Source organism: Lathamus discolor, chromosome 2 (assembly GCF_037157495.1).
Source record: "Lathamus discolor isolate bLatDis1 chromosome 2, bLatDis1.hap1, whole genome shotgun sequence".
NCBI lineage: Eukaryota > Metazoa > Chordata > Aves > Psittaciformes > Psittacidae > Lathamus > Lathamus discolor.
In genome coordinates, this window is record NC_088885.1 from 10,043,852 (window position 1) to 10,063,717 (window position 19,866).

The 19,866-nt window shown below is 44.6% G+C and overlaps 1 protein-coding gene across 1 annotated transcript in view; it reads left to right on the forward strand.

Moving 5' to 3' along the window:
- LANCL2 (LanC like glutathione S-transferase 2) overlaps positions 1–18,083 on the forward strand; it is a 31,597-nt gene extending 13,514 nt beyond the window's left edge. Inside the window, exons 3-9 of the mRNA XM_065665671.1 lie at positions 1,567–1,774; positions 3,979–4,126; positions 4,735–4,881; positions 8,358–8,540; positions 10,703–10,879; positions 14,308–14,380; positions 16,247–18,083. Of these exons, the coding sequence (XP_065521743.1) occupies positions 1,567–1,774; positions 3,979–4,126; positions 4,735–4,881; positions 8,358–8,540; positions 10,703–10,879; positions 14,308–14,380; positions 16,247–16,362 (1,052 nt within the window). The 3' untranslated portion in view covers positions 16,363–18,083. The remainder of the gene's footprint in view (positions 1–1,566; positions 1,775–3,978; positions 4,127–4,734; positions 4,882–8,357; positions 8,541–10,702; positions 10,880–14,307; positions 14,381–16,246) is intronic.
- The last annotated feature ends 1,783 nt before the right edge of the window (positions 18,084–19,866 follow it).

A 19,866-nucleotide genomic window follows, 5' to 3' on the forward strand; every position in this document is an offset into this window, starting at 1 on the left:
AAGAATATAGATGAACACGTAACACAGTCTAATGAGAGCGGGGTTTTTCCACTCTGTAGAAGGATCACCAATTGCATCTGTTCCAAGTTGTAAACTTCTTTCAAGGCTCCTGTGGAAATGACTCTGAATAAAAATACTGAAATGATCTGGCTTTTAAAGTACTTAGTGCAAATACTTCCTCCCGACTTGCTCCTTGCAGCATTTTGCTAGTGTGCAAATCAGAAGGTAAAAGTAATGCTGAAAACAGTTGCCCTGCTTTTTGTACAGCAGGTCTAGACAGTCCTGTTGGCAGTGCAGTCCTGAGCACTGGCTTGTTCTTTGTGAAGCATCTTTAAAATCTTGGAGCACGTACTGTTGGCACATAACAATCGTAAGACTCAGGTTAGAGTTCATCATTCTCGTACAAGTACTCTTTGTATGTGCCAGAGATCTTGGAGGAGCTATTGTAAGGGTGTTGCACGAGGAAGGATTGGATGAACTGGGCCTTTTGGCTGTGTTTCAGCTCATCCTTTGATCAGGCCCAGATATCTACACATTAGTTGCAACATAAGAAAGGGTTACAGAAATCCCAGTAATAGCCCACAAGCTCCCATACCACTCTATTTTGCTCTGCAGCTCTCTTCTTGGACCCATCTAGAAAGGCCTGTTAGTCCAGTCCTAAGAACATCTGGGAATGTATCAGCACTATTCTTCTGTGCTGTTCTTCTTGTGCTCCTCAGATGGCCTCTCTAGGGAGCTAAGTGGGCTTTGTGTCTACACAGCTTTAGCTGTGGCTCAGCAGAGTGCTCTCCCTGTTCAGAAATGAGTTTGAGGTGCAGTATGGTCTGGAGGTAAAGGTTTTCCCTCTGCTCATGTATGCTTGCACTTGACCAATAACCATCCACTGAAGTGGATTTATTTCACTTTCTTCAGTCTGTATTGTCGAAATGTTTAAGATTTGGTTTTATCTTAATACAAAACTATGTAATGAGTTTAATGGAGTGAAGCTTAGTAATAACCTTCTGGCATTCTCTGAGGACTTGTTTGCTTTCTGGCTTTCAGAAACCAGCTTTGCTTGTAGAAGCTCATAATCATGTTGTGGAATACATTTATAAAGAACTTGGCAAGTTGAATCCCAAAGCTCATCAAAAAATCTTACAAATCGAATGGAAGATAAGTCACTTCTTGCTTATAATAAGATGAGCATTGTACAGTCCATGTTCTTGGTCATACACATGCTTGCTAGCCCAAATTGTTGACTCTTCAGTGATTTCTTTACCAAGCATTGGTGCCTCTGACATGGATTTTCTTCATTCTCTGCAAATTGTGAGTCTGCTCTTGGGTGTCAGTCTGTTACTTTTTTTAATCTTAAAAGTTTTGTCACTATCCAGATTGCAGTGTAATGAAACATTGATGATGACCTGATGCCTTCCCATTGCCCAAGCGAGGACCCTTGACTGACAAGTTTTAGTTGCCCCAATACCTGTTTGCATTCGAGTTACTGTTTCAGAGGCACGAAAGAGAGGAATATGATATACTTAAAAGGAGAAGTAAATCAAACTTTTCCCTTTCACGTGGTTGTTCCAGGTATTGCCCTCTTATATCTTCAACTGTACCGCGTGACGAGAAACCAGAGCCATTTGCAGCGATCTCTTGATTACGTGAAGAGAATCCTTCGCAATCTGAACGGCAGAAGAGTTACTTTCCTCTGTGGTGATGCTGGGCCATTGGCAGTGGGTGCAGTGGTTTATCACAAGCTGAAAATCGACAGTGAGTCTAAAGAATGTGTTGCCAAGTAAGTGGTTGATGTTAGAAAAAGCCGTGCCCTTCACTTGCGGAGAGCATTGGTTCAGTAGCATTAGCAAGTGGGCAGTTTTGGAGGACAGGATTAAAAATGGAGATATCTTCTCCCCTGATGCATTTTCAGTAGAAGAACACAAAACAGGCTTTATCTTTATGAAAGCTGGCTTACACTTGATTCATATTTAGTGAGTTATCTTGAGTCCTCTTATCACTGTAAGGACAGGATGTCCTGGGCGTATCTGTAGTGCCTGCACATTTTGATTTTGTCACATTGAAGTGGCATTTAACAAAAGCCGCATGCTTGTCATCGACAATATGTAGTGCTTGTGCAGTATGTGATGCTTTCTGTGAAGAGTGGGTCTTAACTGTAGATTCATTATCAAAACGCTTAGCTGCAGGGATCTGGGAACATCCAGACAAGGATGTGGTACATCGGATCGACACGTAACAAAGGTTTAATAAAACCAAGAGGAGGTATTTGTTGAACCCTCAAAGACAGGGGCTTTAGTTAGGTAAGAGCATATGGAGGGTAGCCTGAAAAAATCCCAGCCTCTTTTCAAAGTAATCTAAAGGTAACAAACATCTTTAGAAATCCCATTTAGATGTCGAGCTTCCTTGGAGAGCTGACTGTCTCTTTGCTGTCTTGGAGCTGATTGCTGTCCTGGTGAGGGCTGGAAGCCCTGGAGCCCTGTGATGTTTGCATTCAGCACCAGCAATCCACTTGCTAGCTGTCCAGCAGCATACCTTAGCCTGCCAGAATGTGGGGACTAGCCTTATGTCCTCATCTTCATTCTGGTTTATGTTTGGAAGTATAATTGGTCTCTTTCTAATCTAGAATCCTAGCATGATTAATCAGTGCTGCGGTTCCTGGATGAGTATCTCAGTTTTGAGATGGGTGGTAGGTTTAGATGGGTTTTTTTTTTGCTTTTAGAACTGGCAGTAAACTTGGGCATGTCATTTTGGATGCAGCTAGGAGAGCAGTGTTGCTGTGAGGCATGAAGCATGAATATAGCAAAATGAGATTAGCAGTAAATCTTTTAGTCTTGCCTCTCCTTGGAAAATAATTTCTAGGATTGAAAAGGAGATTAGTTTGATTATTTGTTCTTTTCTTCCTTTTTTGGTTTACAGACATATTCGTGACACCATTGAGTGGTACATTATAGATGTCAAAATGTAACCTGTGCACTTCTAACATTTTACCTTGTAGCTGTCCAATTGTATGATTTGAATAATAAAACTTAACAGTGGACAGTTTAAAACAAAACAATATAATTCTAAGTCCAAAGCATAGTTCCAAGAAAGGAATAATATAAAAATCTTTATTTTGCAAGTGGCTTTGCCCTGGCATTAAGCAGTGACAGCATAAACAAGCCATTGGGGTCAGTGGTTTTGCTCTGGCGTGATGTTAATATTAACATTTCTGATGAATAATAGTGGCTGGGGGAATCTGGGAATTGAATTTGGTTTTAATCGACATGGTCTTGCCCCCTCCCCCAGCTTAAAATGTGATCATCTCCATGGTTTCATGTAATTGCCAGTTTAATCACAAAAGATGGGAAGAGGCAGAGAGGGGTTGGGCAGGAAGACAGATCTCTGCTCCACCTCAATGCCAATGCAAACTGGTAGAGTAATAGCAGGGAATCTCTTTGTTGAAAATGAGGGTTGCAATGGCCTAGCCCAAGGTTTGGTTTTTTTCCATTGCTAAACACTTGTGCACAACAGCAGTGCCCTTTTCAAAACTGAGCTGCTTAGATGCTTGAGGCAACATGTTGTCTATGGAGGGGGCATGCTGAAGGCTGGTACTGGGGGCTTTTGGTTGTTCCCTCTTACACACCTGCAGTTAAGGGTCCTCATTTGGGTGAAATTCCCAGAGGTTCCAGGAGGTTTCCCTATTTGTTGGAGTAGCATTCCAGCCTCCTCCAGCTCCTGCCCTGCATGCTTACAGGTGTTTCTGTTGCACAAAAACCTAGTAATTGCACTAATGCTCACCTGGCCCTGGCTCAGAGTTGCCTGTCTGTTAGGGATGGCTCCTGTGAATAAACCTCACAGCCAGCAGAACTGGGGATGACTGGAGGGGAATGGTGGGGCTTCACACTCATTTTGCTTCTGTTTGGGTTGATGGCTTGTACAGCACATAGTCCACTATGGTCTCTAGAGAAGAGGCTCTCTCTCCCCACCTTTCTTTGTCTGATGCAGGTTGTTGCAGCTACACAGGACAGTCATAAGCACAGACGCTGAACTTCCAGATGAGCTGCTTTATGGCAGAGCAGGTTACCTGTATGCCTTGCTGTACCTGAATACTGAAATCGGTCCAGACACTGTCCCACAGTCTGTTATCAAAGAGGTAAGATACTTTTCTCTCTTTCCACTGTCACAGCATCTGTAATCACTTTTTGCATAATTCCAAGGGATTAAGAGAGGGATGCTGGAGAGGAGAGGAACCTAGAACTGGGAGCTCAGTCTCATCCATCCCTCTAATCTTTTCCCCCTTTCCCTGCTGCCCACCTAGGACTGAGACAGGCCGTTGCAGGTGAGTCCATGGCCAGCCATGGAAATCTAAGCTGTAACTAGTTTTGGAGCATTTGAGGATGGGAAATTGTTGCAAAACACCTTCAGTCAGAAGTGTGGAAGTGTTTCAGTGAAGAGAAGGATGAATTCAGTGTGGGGAAGATGCACTAGTGTTCTGCAGATACCAGGACCAGAGAAGGCAGGCCTGGAAAAAAAAGTGATTAGAAATATTAATATAACAATTTTCTACACTTAGAAAGGTATTCCCATCATTTAGGAAAAACCTATTTCTACCTCAACACTCGAGTCCAAGTGAATTGAATATTACTGTTCTGTCACTGTTTATTGTGGGTTATTTTTTACTGTGGTTTTAGTTATGACAAAGCAAAACCTTCTGAATGAAAGCAAGTGAGACAGACAGAAGGAGTATGTTCTTTTTCTTAGGTAATAGATGCTATTATTGAATCGGGGAAAAACTTCTCAAAGGAGGAGCGGAAGACAGACCGTTGTCCTCTGTTGTACCAGTGGCACAGGAAGCAATATGTTGGAGCAGCCCATGGAGTGGCTGGGATCTATTACATGCTCATGCAGGTAAGAGTACCTTCTGTAGGCTGTGGTGAAACACAGGGATTTCTGGTTTTGCATCAGAGGATCTTCAGCTTTTATTCATGTGCAGTGTTGTGCTGGGTCAGGGTCTCACAATTTGGAGTTAGTCTCTGTGCAGAGATGCTAGCTCAGGACCTGGCAGCAGAAGAAAACTGTGACTAACATGAGAGTGAATTAACCCTCGAGTTGTGGTCCAGAGCACTGGCATTCCAGGAGCTGAAGTTTCCTACAGAGACAATGAAGCGCCTTCCCTTATTCCCATACTTAATTCTGGTGCCTGCAGTTAGACCAGCTAAATATTCACTTACCATCCATCACTCTTCAATTTTTTGCTATTTTTAAATGAGTCACTGCTGGTGCCTCCTGCCCTCCGCATCCTTTCTCTCTTCTCTGGTGACTTTGTTCTATTTTCACTGTCCTGAAGCTTTTGGAAGCCTGCCCTTAATCACACATTAGTCTTCAATATACTTTTATTCTGTAGATGCTCTTCTTCCTTATCCCACCTATTTCTCCCCCAAAAATCTGATGTTTCTTAGTGCATCTGTGTCCCTGCTCTCCTCTTTCTGTTGTCTTGAGTGAGACAGGAGGTATGCAGAAGAGAGGAACACTTTCTTCTGTATACCTCAGTATGTTCCTCTCTTCTGTATACCTCCTCTTTCCCACACTTGAATCCATTGCCTCCTGCCCTGAGATTCTCCCATAGGATGCGATGTTTTTTGAAATGGTGTGTTGCATCCCTCTGTATCTTACTTCTGTTGTGCAGTCAGGAAAAAGAACCTTAAGATTCATTACAGAAGATGACCGTAGAGCCGCAAAATTTGTATTGTTCCTGTTTCTGTTTTATAAAGGTGCTGCCAGTCTGTGCATTTCTGTAAATGTCAATTTTCTTAGCAGCTCCTGCAGAATGACTTTCCTTCAGGCAAGTGGAAGGACTGTACATCCTTGCAGCCTGAACCTGCGTACAGATGTTCACTGCAGAAGTGACTGAGCTGGTATTTGGTGATGCTGCTGTTCCTCAGTTGCAAAAGATGCCGTGATTTCTCCCCAGCTGTTTCAGATTAACTCACACCGATTCCACCAGCAGCTCAGGCTAAAGTAGATGACTTTGCTATGGAAGTGGCTACTCCTCTGCTCCTCGGGAGATGTCTTAACCTTACTACAGCCATTTTCTGCAGTGATCAACTCAAAGGGGTCTTGGACTGCTCTGATTTACTGGGCCTTTTACTTCCCACTTTCTTCAGCAAGCATGTCTACCTCCTTCCAGCTCCCTCATCTTCATAGAATCACAGAATAGTTAGTGTTGAAAAGGACCTTAAGATCATCCAGTTCCAACCCCCTGCCATGGGCAGGGACACCTCACACTAGATCATGTCACCCAAGGCTCTGCCCAACCTGGCCTTGAACCTTGCCAGGGTTGCGTCATTTGCCACTTCTTTGGGCAACCTGTTCCAGTGCCTCACCACCCTCACAGTAAAGAACTTTTTCCTTACATCTTCCTGGCTTCCATTTTTCCTTCCCTAGCTCTGCTGGATTTTCTGAGAAACATCTGGTGCTTTAAGGAAGCCTCTCACTCTTCGTTTACTATTCAAGGCTGATAGCAGAAATAATTGCACAGTGCTTCTTGGTTTAAGCAGAAGCTAGTCTACATGTTAAAATCGTAACTTTACATATAATTGCTGCTTTTAAGAATTGCCACAAAGCCATTGTTTATGCAGCACTAGATTACGGTCTTTTCACTGTACATTAAATATTGTGAGTCATGCAGAATTGAGTCATCCACCTCAGAAGAAGATGGCGTATCGGAGTTCATCCTTTCCCCATCCCTCCCACGCCAAATGAGAAGGATTCTTCTGTATTTTCAACAAAGAATTCAGGAGATGGTTTGTTGAGTTCTTGTTTGATAACGAAAGAATCCAGCATTGCACCTGAGATCATCATTTCTGTACAACACCCTTATGAGGAAACATGTACTGCTGGATTTATTTCCAGAAAGCTACTGGAGGAATAGGACCTCAGCAGTGTTAAATAACTTGTCCAGGAGGTAGAGGGGGCATTCTGAAGTGCTAGCTAGGGAATCTGGAATCAGCCCCTTTCACTAACACTGAAGCAAAAAATGGCTGCACATCATTCTCTTGGCCAAGGAGTCAGGGCACATGCCTGTAGGTTACTTTTGTAGGTTGGAAGTAGGTGGTGGGAACCTCAGCAGCTCGGGCAAAGAACTCACTTGTACTCAGATCGTCTCAAAAGTACAAGGTGCGGAGGTTTGTAAAGAGCTCTGTTCTTCTTGGATTTACCTCCCAAGGACAGATGTGCTGGGCTGGGCTTGCCTTGCACAGCTCAAGACTGAAGGCATTTATTGCTGGTACCATCCCATTTGCCTTCTGCTGCAGGGGTACAGCATGAAATCAGAGCTCCAAACAAAGCTTCCCCCAGTGCCTCCCAGCCCCACAGGTCAATGAGTGAGGGCTGATCAGCTCTTGAGTTTTCTTCATGACAGACTGATGTGTACTTGGGTGTATTGCTGATGAACAGCTTGAAGGTTCCGCTCACAAAATGCAGAGGTTGAGGAACCTCCTTTGTTTGAGGAACCTGGTAGGTAGAAATTTGGCAAAGCTTTCCTGAAATAGAGGCTTTTGTTTTTTTCAGGTTGCTGAAAATACAGCTATTGAAAGTCTTCCTTCATTTGGCTGTAGACTGCCAACAACTGCAGACCCAACAGATACTGGGTTTCTAAACATTCATTTATAAGAAGCATGCAGGTTGATGACTATATTTTCTTTCTGGCAAGGTTGTAAACTAAATATAGGAAATGAGAAAGAAAATTCAGAATAGCAATCTAAGGATGAGTTTGCAGTACAAAGATGTTTAGCTACCAATAGCTGTTGCTTCTGAGATTTGGAAGTGCAGATTTATAGCCCATAGCTTCAGGGAGTTTTGTTTATGCTGGAAAACTCCACTTTCATAAGCCTTTTCCAGGTATGCCACTACTTACTTACACGCTTCTCCATTTACTGGGAAACAGGGCAGGTTTGTCTGTTGTTAATTCTTGCTAAAACAAAATGTGTAACCCGTTTTAAGTGTGTATTCTGAGCAACATGGCTATAAACCATCTTTCTCCTGTAAGTGTTCTCTCTATTCTAAGCTATAAAGAGAGGCCTGGGAGTCTTGAAATCCACATTCTGTTCTCAGTTCTGCCATAGCCTTTCTGTGTCGCCTCCAGTAAGACAGGTAACAACTTGGTGCCCCAGTTTCTTTGTCTCTCCAGTAGCTGTAAAAATGCTCTTCACAACGGTATTGTAAGCAGACTAATTAAACCTGTATGAAGCAGTTCAAAGTATTTGGATCAAGGGCACATATTTAGGATACTTGAAAGTAGATTCTAAAATGAAGTGTTGATGCACAGTTTGCTATTACTTCTGTTAATGGTTTTGGTGGGTTTCGTGCTTTCTTGTATGTTTCAGCCGATTGCAAATGTGGGCCAGGAGACCCTGACAGAGCTGGTGAAGCCAAGCATTGATTATGTGCGCCATAAGAAGTTCAGATCTGGGAATTACCCATCGTCACTGAGCAATGAGACTGACAGACTGGTTCACTGGTGCCATGGTGCCCCCGGAGTCATCCACATGCTCATGCAAGCTTACAAGGTGAATCACTGCGTGTTCATATAGACCTTTGTTTTTACAGAGACCTGTAGGTAGGCCTGTTAGATTGTAAGGCTTGCATTTTCCATCTTTCTAGATCTACTTTCAGACCAGAACCCAGGCTAGGCATCTAAAAATCTTAAAATGCTTACATAGGTATGTTTGTGAAGAGGAAATAAGTGGGTAAAAGTGCTTCTCAAGGTGCTGGTGGTTACTAGGCTTTAGGCTCTCTTGGAAAGGGGCCATGTATTTAAGCAGTTTTGAGTCCTGGGTGAGACTATTGACCTAAATTCCTCGAATCTTCATCCCAAGAGTTTTAAGTGATGTTGGTTTTCAGAAGCATAGGTTCATGTGTCTTGCCAAAGAATGTCTTCCATAAATTACTCCATTAATGAGATAGAGCTCTTGGGAGCTTACCACCAGAGCAAAGGTCCCAGGCCCCTTCTAGGGCATAAATATAACTGCTGAGCTACCACAAGCCTACTGTTTGCTCTTCTCCATCCTTAACCAGGTTTGCTATCTCTCTTGTGTTGTGCACTTCTGATTTGCATGGCATTTGAAAGTATACCATTTAATTAAATTCATGCAAATTGATTCTTGCTTTTGACAGCCCTCCTTGGCAGATTCCCTGCTCGGGTGGGCTGATGAAAAGCAGGCTTGGTTTATGGAATAACTACTCTTACTGCTACCTGCAATGTGAGCTCTAAATCTCTTATGGCATTGCCGCATGGAGCAGCAGTCACAGTTGCTTTTTCTTTGGGCTGTGGTAGGAGGTTAACACTGCAGACTACTTGTTACATTTATTTTCTCTTTTAATTCTTCTTTGCCCTTCTTTGTCATAGACTCATAGAATGGTTTGGATTGGAAAGGATCTTGATATCATCTAGTTCCAACCCCCTGACATGGGCAGGGACACATCAGCCTAGACCATGTTGGCCAAATGTGTTGCTTTCCCCAGCACAAAATACTTTATGGGAGATAAGAGGGATAGGGCCAAGTTCTGTTTAACAGTCTTCTGGCCTCTTTTTATGTTTGAGGTGATGGGGATATGATGCTTTTGTTTTTATATTACGCTTTTTGAAGAGGCAATAAGAAAATTATGGTACATTTTGCTGCCTGTGCTTTACTTCACACCAAGCACAGGGACTTGTGATAACAGCAGTGTTTGTCCTGGAAATCAGATGCTGTTGCCAGGCCTTAATTTGAAGTTCTACAGCTAAGTAGCTGGCAAACCCTGTTCAGAGAAAGGGACTTTATCAAGCTTATGGATTTAAGAATCTTGCATGTTAATTGCTTCTTAAATAGCCTGGCAGGGAAGCTGTTTCTAAAGGACTAAGCCTACAGTCATGCATCAATTACTTGGTTTTGGTGTGTTCTTGATCTGTAGAATGACTTAGGCAAAGGGAAGCAAAAAAGTAGCCTTACAAAGATGAGTACCTGGTGGGGTTCAGTTTAATGACTTACTGCTATTTTCTGCTGTCTTTATGGGCTCTGTATGTCCAAAATGCACTTCAGATGCAATAAACTTTATAAAACTGGTCCTTTGCCCAACTGGCTAGTGCTTCTGCGTATTTCTAATACATATACTAACGAAGGTACTGGAATGTTCCTACTTGTAGCTGTGACAGAGAAAGGAGCCCTGTGCTATGCAAAGAGATATTCTTGTGCGTTTTTGACGTGAAATTGAAGGCAGACATAACCAAGTCTGAGTAGCCAGGAAGAATTACGCAGGCAGACTGGGACCTAGCCCTCTGGGATTAGATTTGATGGCCGGTATTCTGTGTTACATTTCTTGGAGGCAAGAATTACATTTCTGTATTTCAAATCAAATGATGTTGTGGCTTGGGAATGGAGGGAAGGATCAAAAAGGACCATGCACCCTTCAAATAGATTATAGGTTGCAGAACCAAGGGTCTTGAATTTGAACTTTTCCTTTGGGGTCCTGATTTCAGAAGCAAAAACTTGAGAAGTTCTATCTGTTTCCATGCAGAGAAAGGAGGAACAGCTTAGGAAAGCAAGTCTATGATGAATGGGTTATTAAAATTTAATCAAAATTTTATATGGAAAAACTCCACACCAACAGTAAAACATTGCTCAGGTCCAGCTTTCTTTTGTTGTCATTAGTGTTTTAATTTCTGTGCGTTTATACTCTGTTTTTATTCCAGACTTTTAAAGAGGATAAATACCTGAAAGATGCTATGGACTGTAGCGATGTCATCTGGCAGAGAGGTTTACTGAGAAAAGGATATGGGATCTGCCACGGTACAGCTGGCAATGGCTACTCCTTCTTGTCTCTCTATAACCTAACTCAGGACAAAAAGTACCTCTACCGAGCTTGCAAGGTAAGCTCTGCAGCATCCCAGCACAATCACTGTTCCTTTCACATCACAACACCCGTGCAAGAATAAACTGTGATTGGAGCAGGCTGTCACGTGCTAGAGCTGGAGCTGGCTGTGCTGCTGGTGGGACGGCAGGGTCCCATCACTTGCTCCCAGTTTGTGAGTGTGAAACACACAAATGTTCTATAAAGGGGAAGGAACTAAACACGTACTCAGACATTGAGCCTGAAGATCAGCCTCCCTGCATAAAAACTGACTGACGTTATGTGGCGCTAATTATTCCATTGAGACATCCGCTGTCGTCCGCAGCTCCTCAAGCGATACTGTTTGTAGTCTTTTGTAATTATTTGTTTTCAGACTAGTGCCTGTGTGGGGCTTTCAGAGCTCTGAGTTGCAGTTATCACATTGCTCGCTTGGATTTTTTCATTAATACAAATGGCAGAGAATGACACTTGGAATTTTTCTAATGGAATTGTCCATGTTCTGCTGTCAGCCCTGCCTGTGCTAGGAGTTACCCAATACGAGCCCCTTCTCTGCTTCTGTTTCCTCATAAGACTTTAGCTGAGTTTTGGTTTGTTTTGTTGGGTTTTGTTTTCAGCTTAGTTCACTGATGTTAGGTTTTTCATTGCAAACATAGCTGTTTAGCTGAGGTTAAAAAGTATTGCAATGGGAAATTTGATGAGTTGCTTCTTGGGTGCTTTTAGATGAGCTTGGCTGTGTGTAAAGCTATTGTATTCATGGAATCATAGAATGGTTTGGGTTGGAAGGAACCTTAGAGCTCAACCGGTTCCAACCCCCTGCCATGGGCAGGGCCATCTTCCACTACAGCAGGTTGCTCAAAGCCCCTTCTAGTATTCTGTCTTACCTACCATCCATATCCATCCATTATCTACCGTCAGTGTCATCTCCACTGTCAGCCTGTCCTCCGTCAGCAGAGCTTTAAAAAGTTGCTGCTTGTTTCATATTTACCCGAGCATCACGCCATGGGGACACCTGTAGGCAGACCTGCTTCCTAGTGCACTCCCATGGCACATGTGTGCTTAAACGTGGACTCACCCACTGCTGTTGTGTGAGCCACAGCACCAAGCAGGCACTGTTGGCATGCATAGCTGTCGGGCTCTTCCTGTCATCCTCCATCTTTTGTGGCTCTGTGCAGCATTGGCAACTCCCCTTGGTGCTGGATTTCTGGCCCAAGAGAGCCCTGACATTCTTCCATGCCAGCCTAGAGAAAAGCAAGTGTATCTTATTTTAAAGCCAAAAAAGGAGGAGGCTCAGTTACATACCTGAAATGCCTTTGAGAGGGAAGATATAGCACAGTGGCCAGAGGCTGTTTGCTGGAGGTGCCCAGTACGATCAGGTCTGGCAGCATATTTGCAGCCATCCTGCATTTTAGCATCTCTGGCATTCAGTCAGGCCCTTCGGGCTCTTGCAGGGGAAATCCAGAAGCAGGGAGAGGAATTTGCTTGTCTGGCATTCTTGGAGTCTTTTCTTTTTGAGCCAGAGCATGCAGGGAAGCAAGCGTGCAGTTATGTTGGTACCTGAAGGGGTGTAACTGGGGGAACCTGATGGCTCCCCTCCCAGGAGTGTTTGCTCACACTGAAAGCATGGGCCCCAGGGGAAGGAGTCTGTCCAGGAATCCCCGGTTACTTCTCAAGAGCCATGGAACACTCACAAGTGAACCAGAAGAGCCCTGTGAACCACAGAGACCCCTGTGCTTCTTGCTTTTGGCCTTGCAGCTTTTCTCCAGCAGTATCAGAAAGGATCCTAGGAGGCTGAGCCTGCCTGGGAGATGTGAGAGGGGCTGTGGCATCTTTGGCTGCATGCAACAGAGAGCATCCGAGCTCTGTGCTGCTCAGCGTTGTTATTAAACCACTGCTGATGGCAAGCATGCCCGGTCTGTGTGACAGCTAATGGCAGATGTCATCCTGCTAGGAGAGGTTTCTTTCTTTTTTCCCCTTGGTTTAACCAAGATGAGTGTGGCTTACCGGATCTGTGAGTTGTGCTGGAGCTGTGACCTTGTAAATGATGGTTGTGCTTCAGTAGCCTGGGGTGCATTTGTTAAATCGCTGTTGCAGTTCGCAGGCTGGCAGTACATGCAGTAAGATGTGCATGTTGCAAGAACTGATTGTAGTCTGGAAATACGCCATAAATGTGTTCAGTCCTCACATATACGATAAGATTACATGGAAGATTAAACCTTGGTTTAACGATTTATACCTGCAAGGGGTCCAAAAATGTTTCATTAGTTCTTGGTAACAGTGTGGACCACAGTGTTTGCGTTTGTGGGGGTTTTCCTCAAGACATTCACACACATACACACACCCTTACTAAGGGAAGAAAAAACCCACCTCCAAGTAAAACAGAACAAAGTGGGGGGAAGAAGGGAGAAGATGCCACCCTTTATCCTCCTGTTAAACAGAGTGATGGCTCTGGGGTGATGCTTACATCCCATATACTCGAGCTCTATAGCTTTGGCCCCTGGTAGTTAGTAGGATGTTACGTTAGTAGGTTAACTCTCTAGTTCGTTTGCTAGCAGGTTGCCCAAATTGCAGGGGGAGCTGGGAGAGACCTCTCTGTGCTTTGCTTTCCAGGAATCTCCACACTGGATTTTGGATAAGCAGTGGTTTACTTCCCAGCACAGAAATGCCAGGGGAACTTGTAGCCCCCTGTATGCTCTGGGGAGCAATAAAGGAGGAATAGATAGATGGTTGCTATTAAGTTGATCCAGATGCAATTCATAAGTCACATATATATGATGTTAGCCACTACAGCAGTGTTGATCAGACACGCTGTGAACTCTTTAATGGTATTCCATCTTCTGCAGCAAAATAGTGATGACCATAATTGTCTAACTGTATATACAAGGGTTTTACATAAGGCTTGGTGAGAGCAAATAAATAATGCTAAGTAATGGCAGCTGGAGATTTAATACTCTAAATTGGTGCAGAGGAGTGAAAGAAAACCAAAATGCAACCAACAACACGGAGTCCTGAGCACATGGATAAATTAAGCACCGAGACAGATAAGAAACTGGTATTACAGTGTGAGAACAGTTTTGCCCTTGAAACTGAATGTCCCTGTTCTCGCAGCATTTTTCATTGCCGTGTAGCAGGGGTGATTTATAGGATGCAGAAGTAAAGTACAGCCCACCTAATGACTTTGTTATGGAACTGAAACTTGTGCTGTGGAAATACATCTCCTAAAAGCTAATTGCAGCCTTGTCATGGTTGAAGTGGGACAAACTGATCTGGGACAGTGGTATCTGTGTTGTCTCCGCTTACACTGTTTTACATTTAGTACCGAAATGTACCTTTATGTAGAGAATAAAGAGATGCAGATACTGAAGCTTTCATTTGACAGTCTTAAATCAAAATAATGACTAAAAAAACCCCAAACCCACTTTTGATGCATTTATTTTTTGTTACCTGCAGTTTGCTGAATGGTGTTTGGAATATGGTGCACATGGATGTCGTATTCCTGACCGACCTTATTCTCTCTTTGAAGGTAAAGTGATGGTGTTGTAAATGGCATGGCATTATATGGGAAATAGGGCAACCTCACAGTTTTGGGTTCCTCTGCTATTAAAAACAGACTCGCTCCCTACTACTACTTCCATCTAAAGGAATTCTGTTCCGTAGCTCGTCCTTATGTTTGAGAAACATAAAGAATCATAGGATTTAAAGTAGCGCTGCTGCTTCGTGAACAATGAGCCTAGTGTGCCACCTGCCACAAATACATGAAATTACAGCAGACCAAATAGGATTATTTTACAAAGAGGCCAATCCAAGGTGTGAATACGAGTAGCTATATGCTTGATCCCTGCTATATGCTGTGTTACTGTCTAAACATTTAAGGGGAGAAATAGAACTCTTCTCATTCATGAGAGCTCCCTTCCATGCACAAGGGGAAAAAAGCAGTCATGAAATCTGTTGTATAACAGCTATGAAATCTGTTGAGATGGCGAAGTAGTGCAGCAATAGGATGATTTGTGCTTTAATGCTGCTTTTTATTTAGTTTCTTGGTTTGGGGGTTGTCATGGTTTAAACCCAACCACAAAGCTCGTTCTCTCACTCCACCCCCCACCCCCCCTTTTTGCCCTCCCCCTACACCCAGAGGGATGGAGAGGAGAATCGAAAAGAATGCAACTCCCACAGGTTGAGATAAGAACAGTTCAGTAACTAAGGTATAACACAAACCACTACTGCTACCACCAATGATAATAATGATAAAGGAAATAACAAGGGAAGAGAATACAACACCTCAACACCAGCCGACCAATAACTCGCCCCACTCCCCCCAGCCAAGCACCGACCGATACCTCCTCCAACCCTGCAGTCCCCAGCCCTTCCAGGTAACCCCAGTTACATCCTGGGCATGCCGTGCTGTGGTATGGAATACCTCTTTGGCTGGTTTGTGTCAGGTGTCCTGTCTCTGCTTCCTCCTGGCTTCCCTCCTCCCTGGCAGAGCATGAGGCTCAGAAAGTCCTTGGCCAGACCAAACATTCGAGCAGCAACTGAAAACATCGGCGTTATCAGCACTGTTCCCAGGCCAAAACATCAAAATACAGCACTGCACCAGCTACTAAGAAGGAGAAAACTGACTGCTACTGCTGAACCCAGGACAGGGGTCTTTTTGGGGGGGAGCCAAAATCGTGCATGAAGTTGTCTAATTCTGCATGTATGTGCACGTGTCGTGTTTCATTTGCATCAGATGCTGTATTTCAGGAAGGTTCCTTTGTTTGTATGCGCTTAGCTGTTGATAAAATAGGATTTTAGTGTTATAAAACTGAGTATTTCTATGCTCCCCTGCTTCAGGGTGCCTCTGTTTCCTGTCACCCCAAGACTCTTATTAGGTCATGCTGGTGTTTGGTAGTGCTTCAGGCTCTGCATGACCTCTTTATGAATAGTGAACAGTTGAATCTGTATATCATAAGTATATGATATGTGTGTATATATATACATATATATATATGTCTATATATGTGTGTATATATGTGTATATAAATATATACAAGTATATACTTATCATTGTAAGTATAATGAAGTTTTGCCTTTGTTTTTTAACCAGTGAAATGATGAGCAAGAGCTGCTCAAATTCTGAGGGACAGCCCGAAGTTGGGATTTACTTTCTTAATTGAGGTAGCATTGAGGTTGTGCAGCTGAAAAGATGGCAGCAGAGAGAGTGTGGTTCTGCCGTTCACCTTTTCAAGTGAAACTTGGTTTCCTGGGCACAGTACAAATGAACTTGCTTTCCTATAGGCCCTATTTGATCTGGTGAGGAGGAGTTCAAACAGGCGCTGTTGCCTTTGCTGTCATCTCTGCTATTTTAATGTCAAAGATGCACAAAAGTACCTTTCTCATTATGTTTTAGGCATGGCTGGAGCTATTCACTTCCTCTCAGATATTTCAGTACCGGAGACTTCCCGGTTTCCAGCATTTGAACTTGGACCTCAAAGGAGAGAAAACAAAGTGGAACAGGACAGCTAAAACATCGTTTTGAAAGGAAACTGATGCCAAAAGAGATGAGACTGTTCAGTGCCTCCGATACCGAACCAACTCAACCCTGAACTGATGGACAGATAAACCCCTTTTCTCACCCTCCCCCTGCCCCAGAGGACCATGAAGTCATTGGAGCATGAACGGGAGAAGCCACGTTTCAGTTCTGTTAAAGTGACAGCTTCAGACGCAGGACAAGGAGAAGTCAAGTTTTGAACTCTCTCTCTACTGTTGTATTTGTCTTCTTCAGGTCTCTGACATGCTCTGCATGTTTATAGGTGTTGTGTGTTGACTCGAGTCTTTTGTTGTTAGCAAAAAGCTGGTCCCTGTGTGAATCTCTGTCCTGTACCTTTGTGCATGACTCACAACAGCACCGTTGCCTTCTGCAGCGTGGTTATCCAGAGAGCTCCACCTTATGCCAGTTTGCTGCAGGACAGTGCCCAGCTTCACTGCTGAGCTGGCAACTTCTAAAGAGATGAGAAACATGTTCATGTTCATATTTTTCTGCATTTTTCTCCATAGTTCCTAGAAGCTAAAGTGATGGAGATCAGCCTTTTTTGGTGAAGAGGTATGTTCTCAGAGAAGTTTAAAGGGACATGAATTGTCTTTTGCTCCTGTTGTGGGAGGGTTTTGCTGAAAGCCTGAAAAAGAGGTTTCCTTTGATACCTGCGCCTGTTTAGGCGCTTAGAACAGGATGGGGATGCTTGTCCCCACCTCTGCAAAGCCACAGCCCATGGCACGGGCTTAAACTGGAGGTTGAGTCACCCATAGGAACCTCCCACTGCCACCAGCAGCAGAGCAGGGACAGCATTAACTGTGCTTCTCCTCTCCTGTACATGGCTTTCTAATAGGCCTGTCCTGCAACATCTAGTATCAAATGAGTAAGGGAGGGTGTCAGCGCAGTTTCTCACCCTGGTTACTCAGGATGGCTGTGGCTTCTGAACCAAAGCAATGATTTGTTCTGGGCCCTTCCCTCCCTCTCCCAGCCCAGCTGCATTTAGCCCATGTAGTATGACAGGAGCGATAAATACCAGCTGCTTGTGCTTCATGAGCACTATGAAACCATTGCTAGAGGCTGTAATTGATGTTGATTTCATCTTAAAATCCAAACAGAAAGAGCCCTTTGCCCTTAGTTTTAAGTGTGCTAATGGTGCTTTGCTTCCCATTGTAGTGTGGTGGGGTTGTGAAATACTAGAGCTGCCTCTCAGTGCTCCTGAGGCTCTTGGTTTGGGAGAAGTGGGACACACTCTGAGTACACTTACAGCAGGCTTATATGTGCCAGATAGATAGTAAATATACTTACTGCTTGAGAAAGGCAAGTGTGGTGTGCTCTCACCTGCTCAAGCTCTGTTGTCATCCTTCCCCCAGGTCTCCTTGTGCTCTGTCATTCCAGGTCCTTATTTTAATGGATGTGTGACCTGTGGGCCATCTGCTGAGCTCCAGTGTTTGCAGACAGGCTTGGAAATGCAGTGTTGCCTATGTGACTTCCTTGAACCTGACAGAGTCTGTTCCCAAATCCATTGGGATGTTAATCATCTCCACATTCAGTTCTGCCACTGCAGATAGCTTAATGTCACAGTGTGACCACTCCTGGTTTGTCAGGTAGGACTAAAACAGCAGAGCAGCTTGGGCAAAGGGCAGAAGATGAGGTGTGAGACACCAAACCCAGCTGCGTCTCTACAGCCTGGGGCAAGGGAAAAGGCAGCAGGAGCAAGGGAAAAGGCAGCAGGAGCAAGGGATGCTCCAGGGCAAGGAGCTGGGGTGAGGCAGACCTGAACAGAGCTGCAGCAAGCAGTGAGGGACAAGGGAGAGCAATGCCCAGAGTGAACCACCAGAGCCCATCTCAAATGAGATGTTCCTCCATGGCACAGGCCTGGCTCTCAGGCTGTGCATCACTGATCCTGCCTGTAGGTGAAGCCAGGGAGGAACCTTGCCCAGGCTGAAGTCTCTCAAATTCTAACAAAGGAGGCAGGTGGCAGCTCACATCCTGTTCCACATCACCTCGCCCCTTATTTTCTTTCCCCTCCACACCTGGGATGGGTTAGCAGGGGCTTGGGGCAAATCGCAAGCATATGTATTGTACTGACAGCTTCACTAGAGGGGGCAACAGACAGGTGTTCAGTCAGTGACAGTATAGAGATATATATAGATATATATATACATACACACACACATACATGTTGGCTACTGAGCTTGGAATGGCACCTGTGGGAGGTGATCTTGGCTGGCTGGAGCCCAAGGGGAATTAACACTTGCTGGTTTCAAAAATCCATAGGCATACCCACACTTGGAGACCTGCTTGGTATTAAACTCTTCTAAGATGCTTGAGTGCACCCATCAAACTAAGGAGCCAGTCAGCTATCAGCACTTTGTGTACCATAGCCAGGCTTCTGCTGCGCTGGGGCACGACACTGACTTCCTCCACAGAATCCTCTTGGTATTGAGCAAGGCTGGAAACGTATCGAGTTGGGAAGTGTCCTGGCACTGCGTGTGCCTCATGATGCGACTTTCCCTGTGGCTCTTCCTTCCTGTTCCTCACAGCGCTGCAGGATCTGGGTGGCCAGCTAAGAAAGGGAATTGTGTGAAGGTGAAAAGAGGCATTTCACCAAGGCATTGTTTTCACAAATCACTTCAAACTAAAAATGTGGAAAATGTCTTAATATTCCCTGGTTTGCTTTGTCCGTGTGTAATAGTCTTATCTGTTGCAAAAAGCAGTAGTGTTAATAGTGGAGATGCTCTTTGGGCAGAAAAAGAGGAAAAAATGCTGATGTTTTGTTCTTTGGCTTTACTAGTAAAGATCAAGCTGTGTGGTGGTCACTTGTGCGATTCTTTGTGATGGTTTCCTTTTTCTTTCCTCCTGTTGTACTCCTTCCTTCCCCCAGCACTGGGGCGAGAGCTGTCCCACTGATCTGACCTGGCCCAGGCAGGGACACCTTCCACCAGACCAGGTTGCTCCAAGCCCCGTCCAACCTGGCCTTGAACACTACCAGGGATGGGGCAGCCACAGCTTCTCTGGGCACCCTGTGCCAGCGCCTCAGCACCCTCACAGGGAAGAACTTTTAATGTCTCATCTCAATCTCCCTTTTGTCAGGTTAAAGCCCTTCCCCTTGCCCTGTCCCTACAGGCCCTTGTCCAAAGCCCCTCTCCAGGTTTCCTGTAGCCCCTTTAGGCACTGGAGCTGCTCTAAGGTCTCCCCTTAAGGAGCCTTCTCTTCTCCAGGCTGACCCAGCCCAGCTCTCTCAGCCTGGCTCCAGAGCAGAGCTGCTCCAGCCCTCGCAGCATCTCGGTGGCCCTCCTCAGGATGAACTCTGTCTGAAACCTCTCTGCCCAGCTGACTGACACCCATTTTCCAGCTGTGATAAAAGCTGGAAACACTTGATGGGTTTCCCTAGCTAGGCTTTAACAGAAGGAAACCTCAAGTATGCTGCAAGCAAGGGGCAGTGTTCCTGTTTCACAAAGCTGCGTGAGCCACTCAGCTCTCCTTACCACTGACAG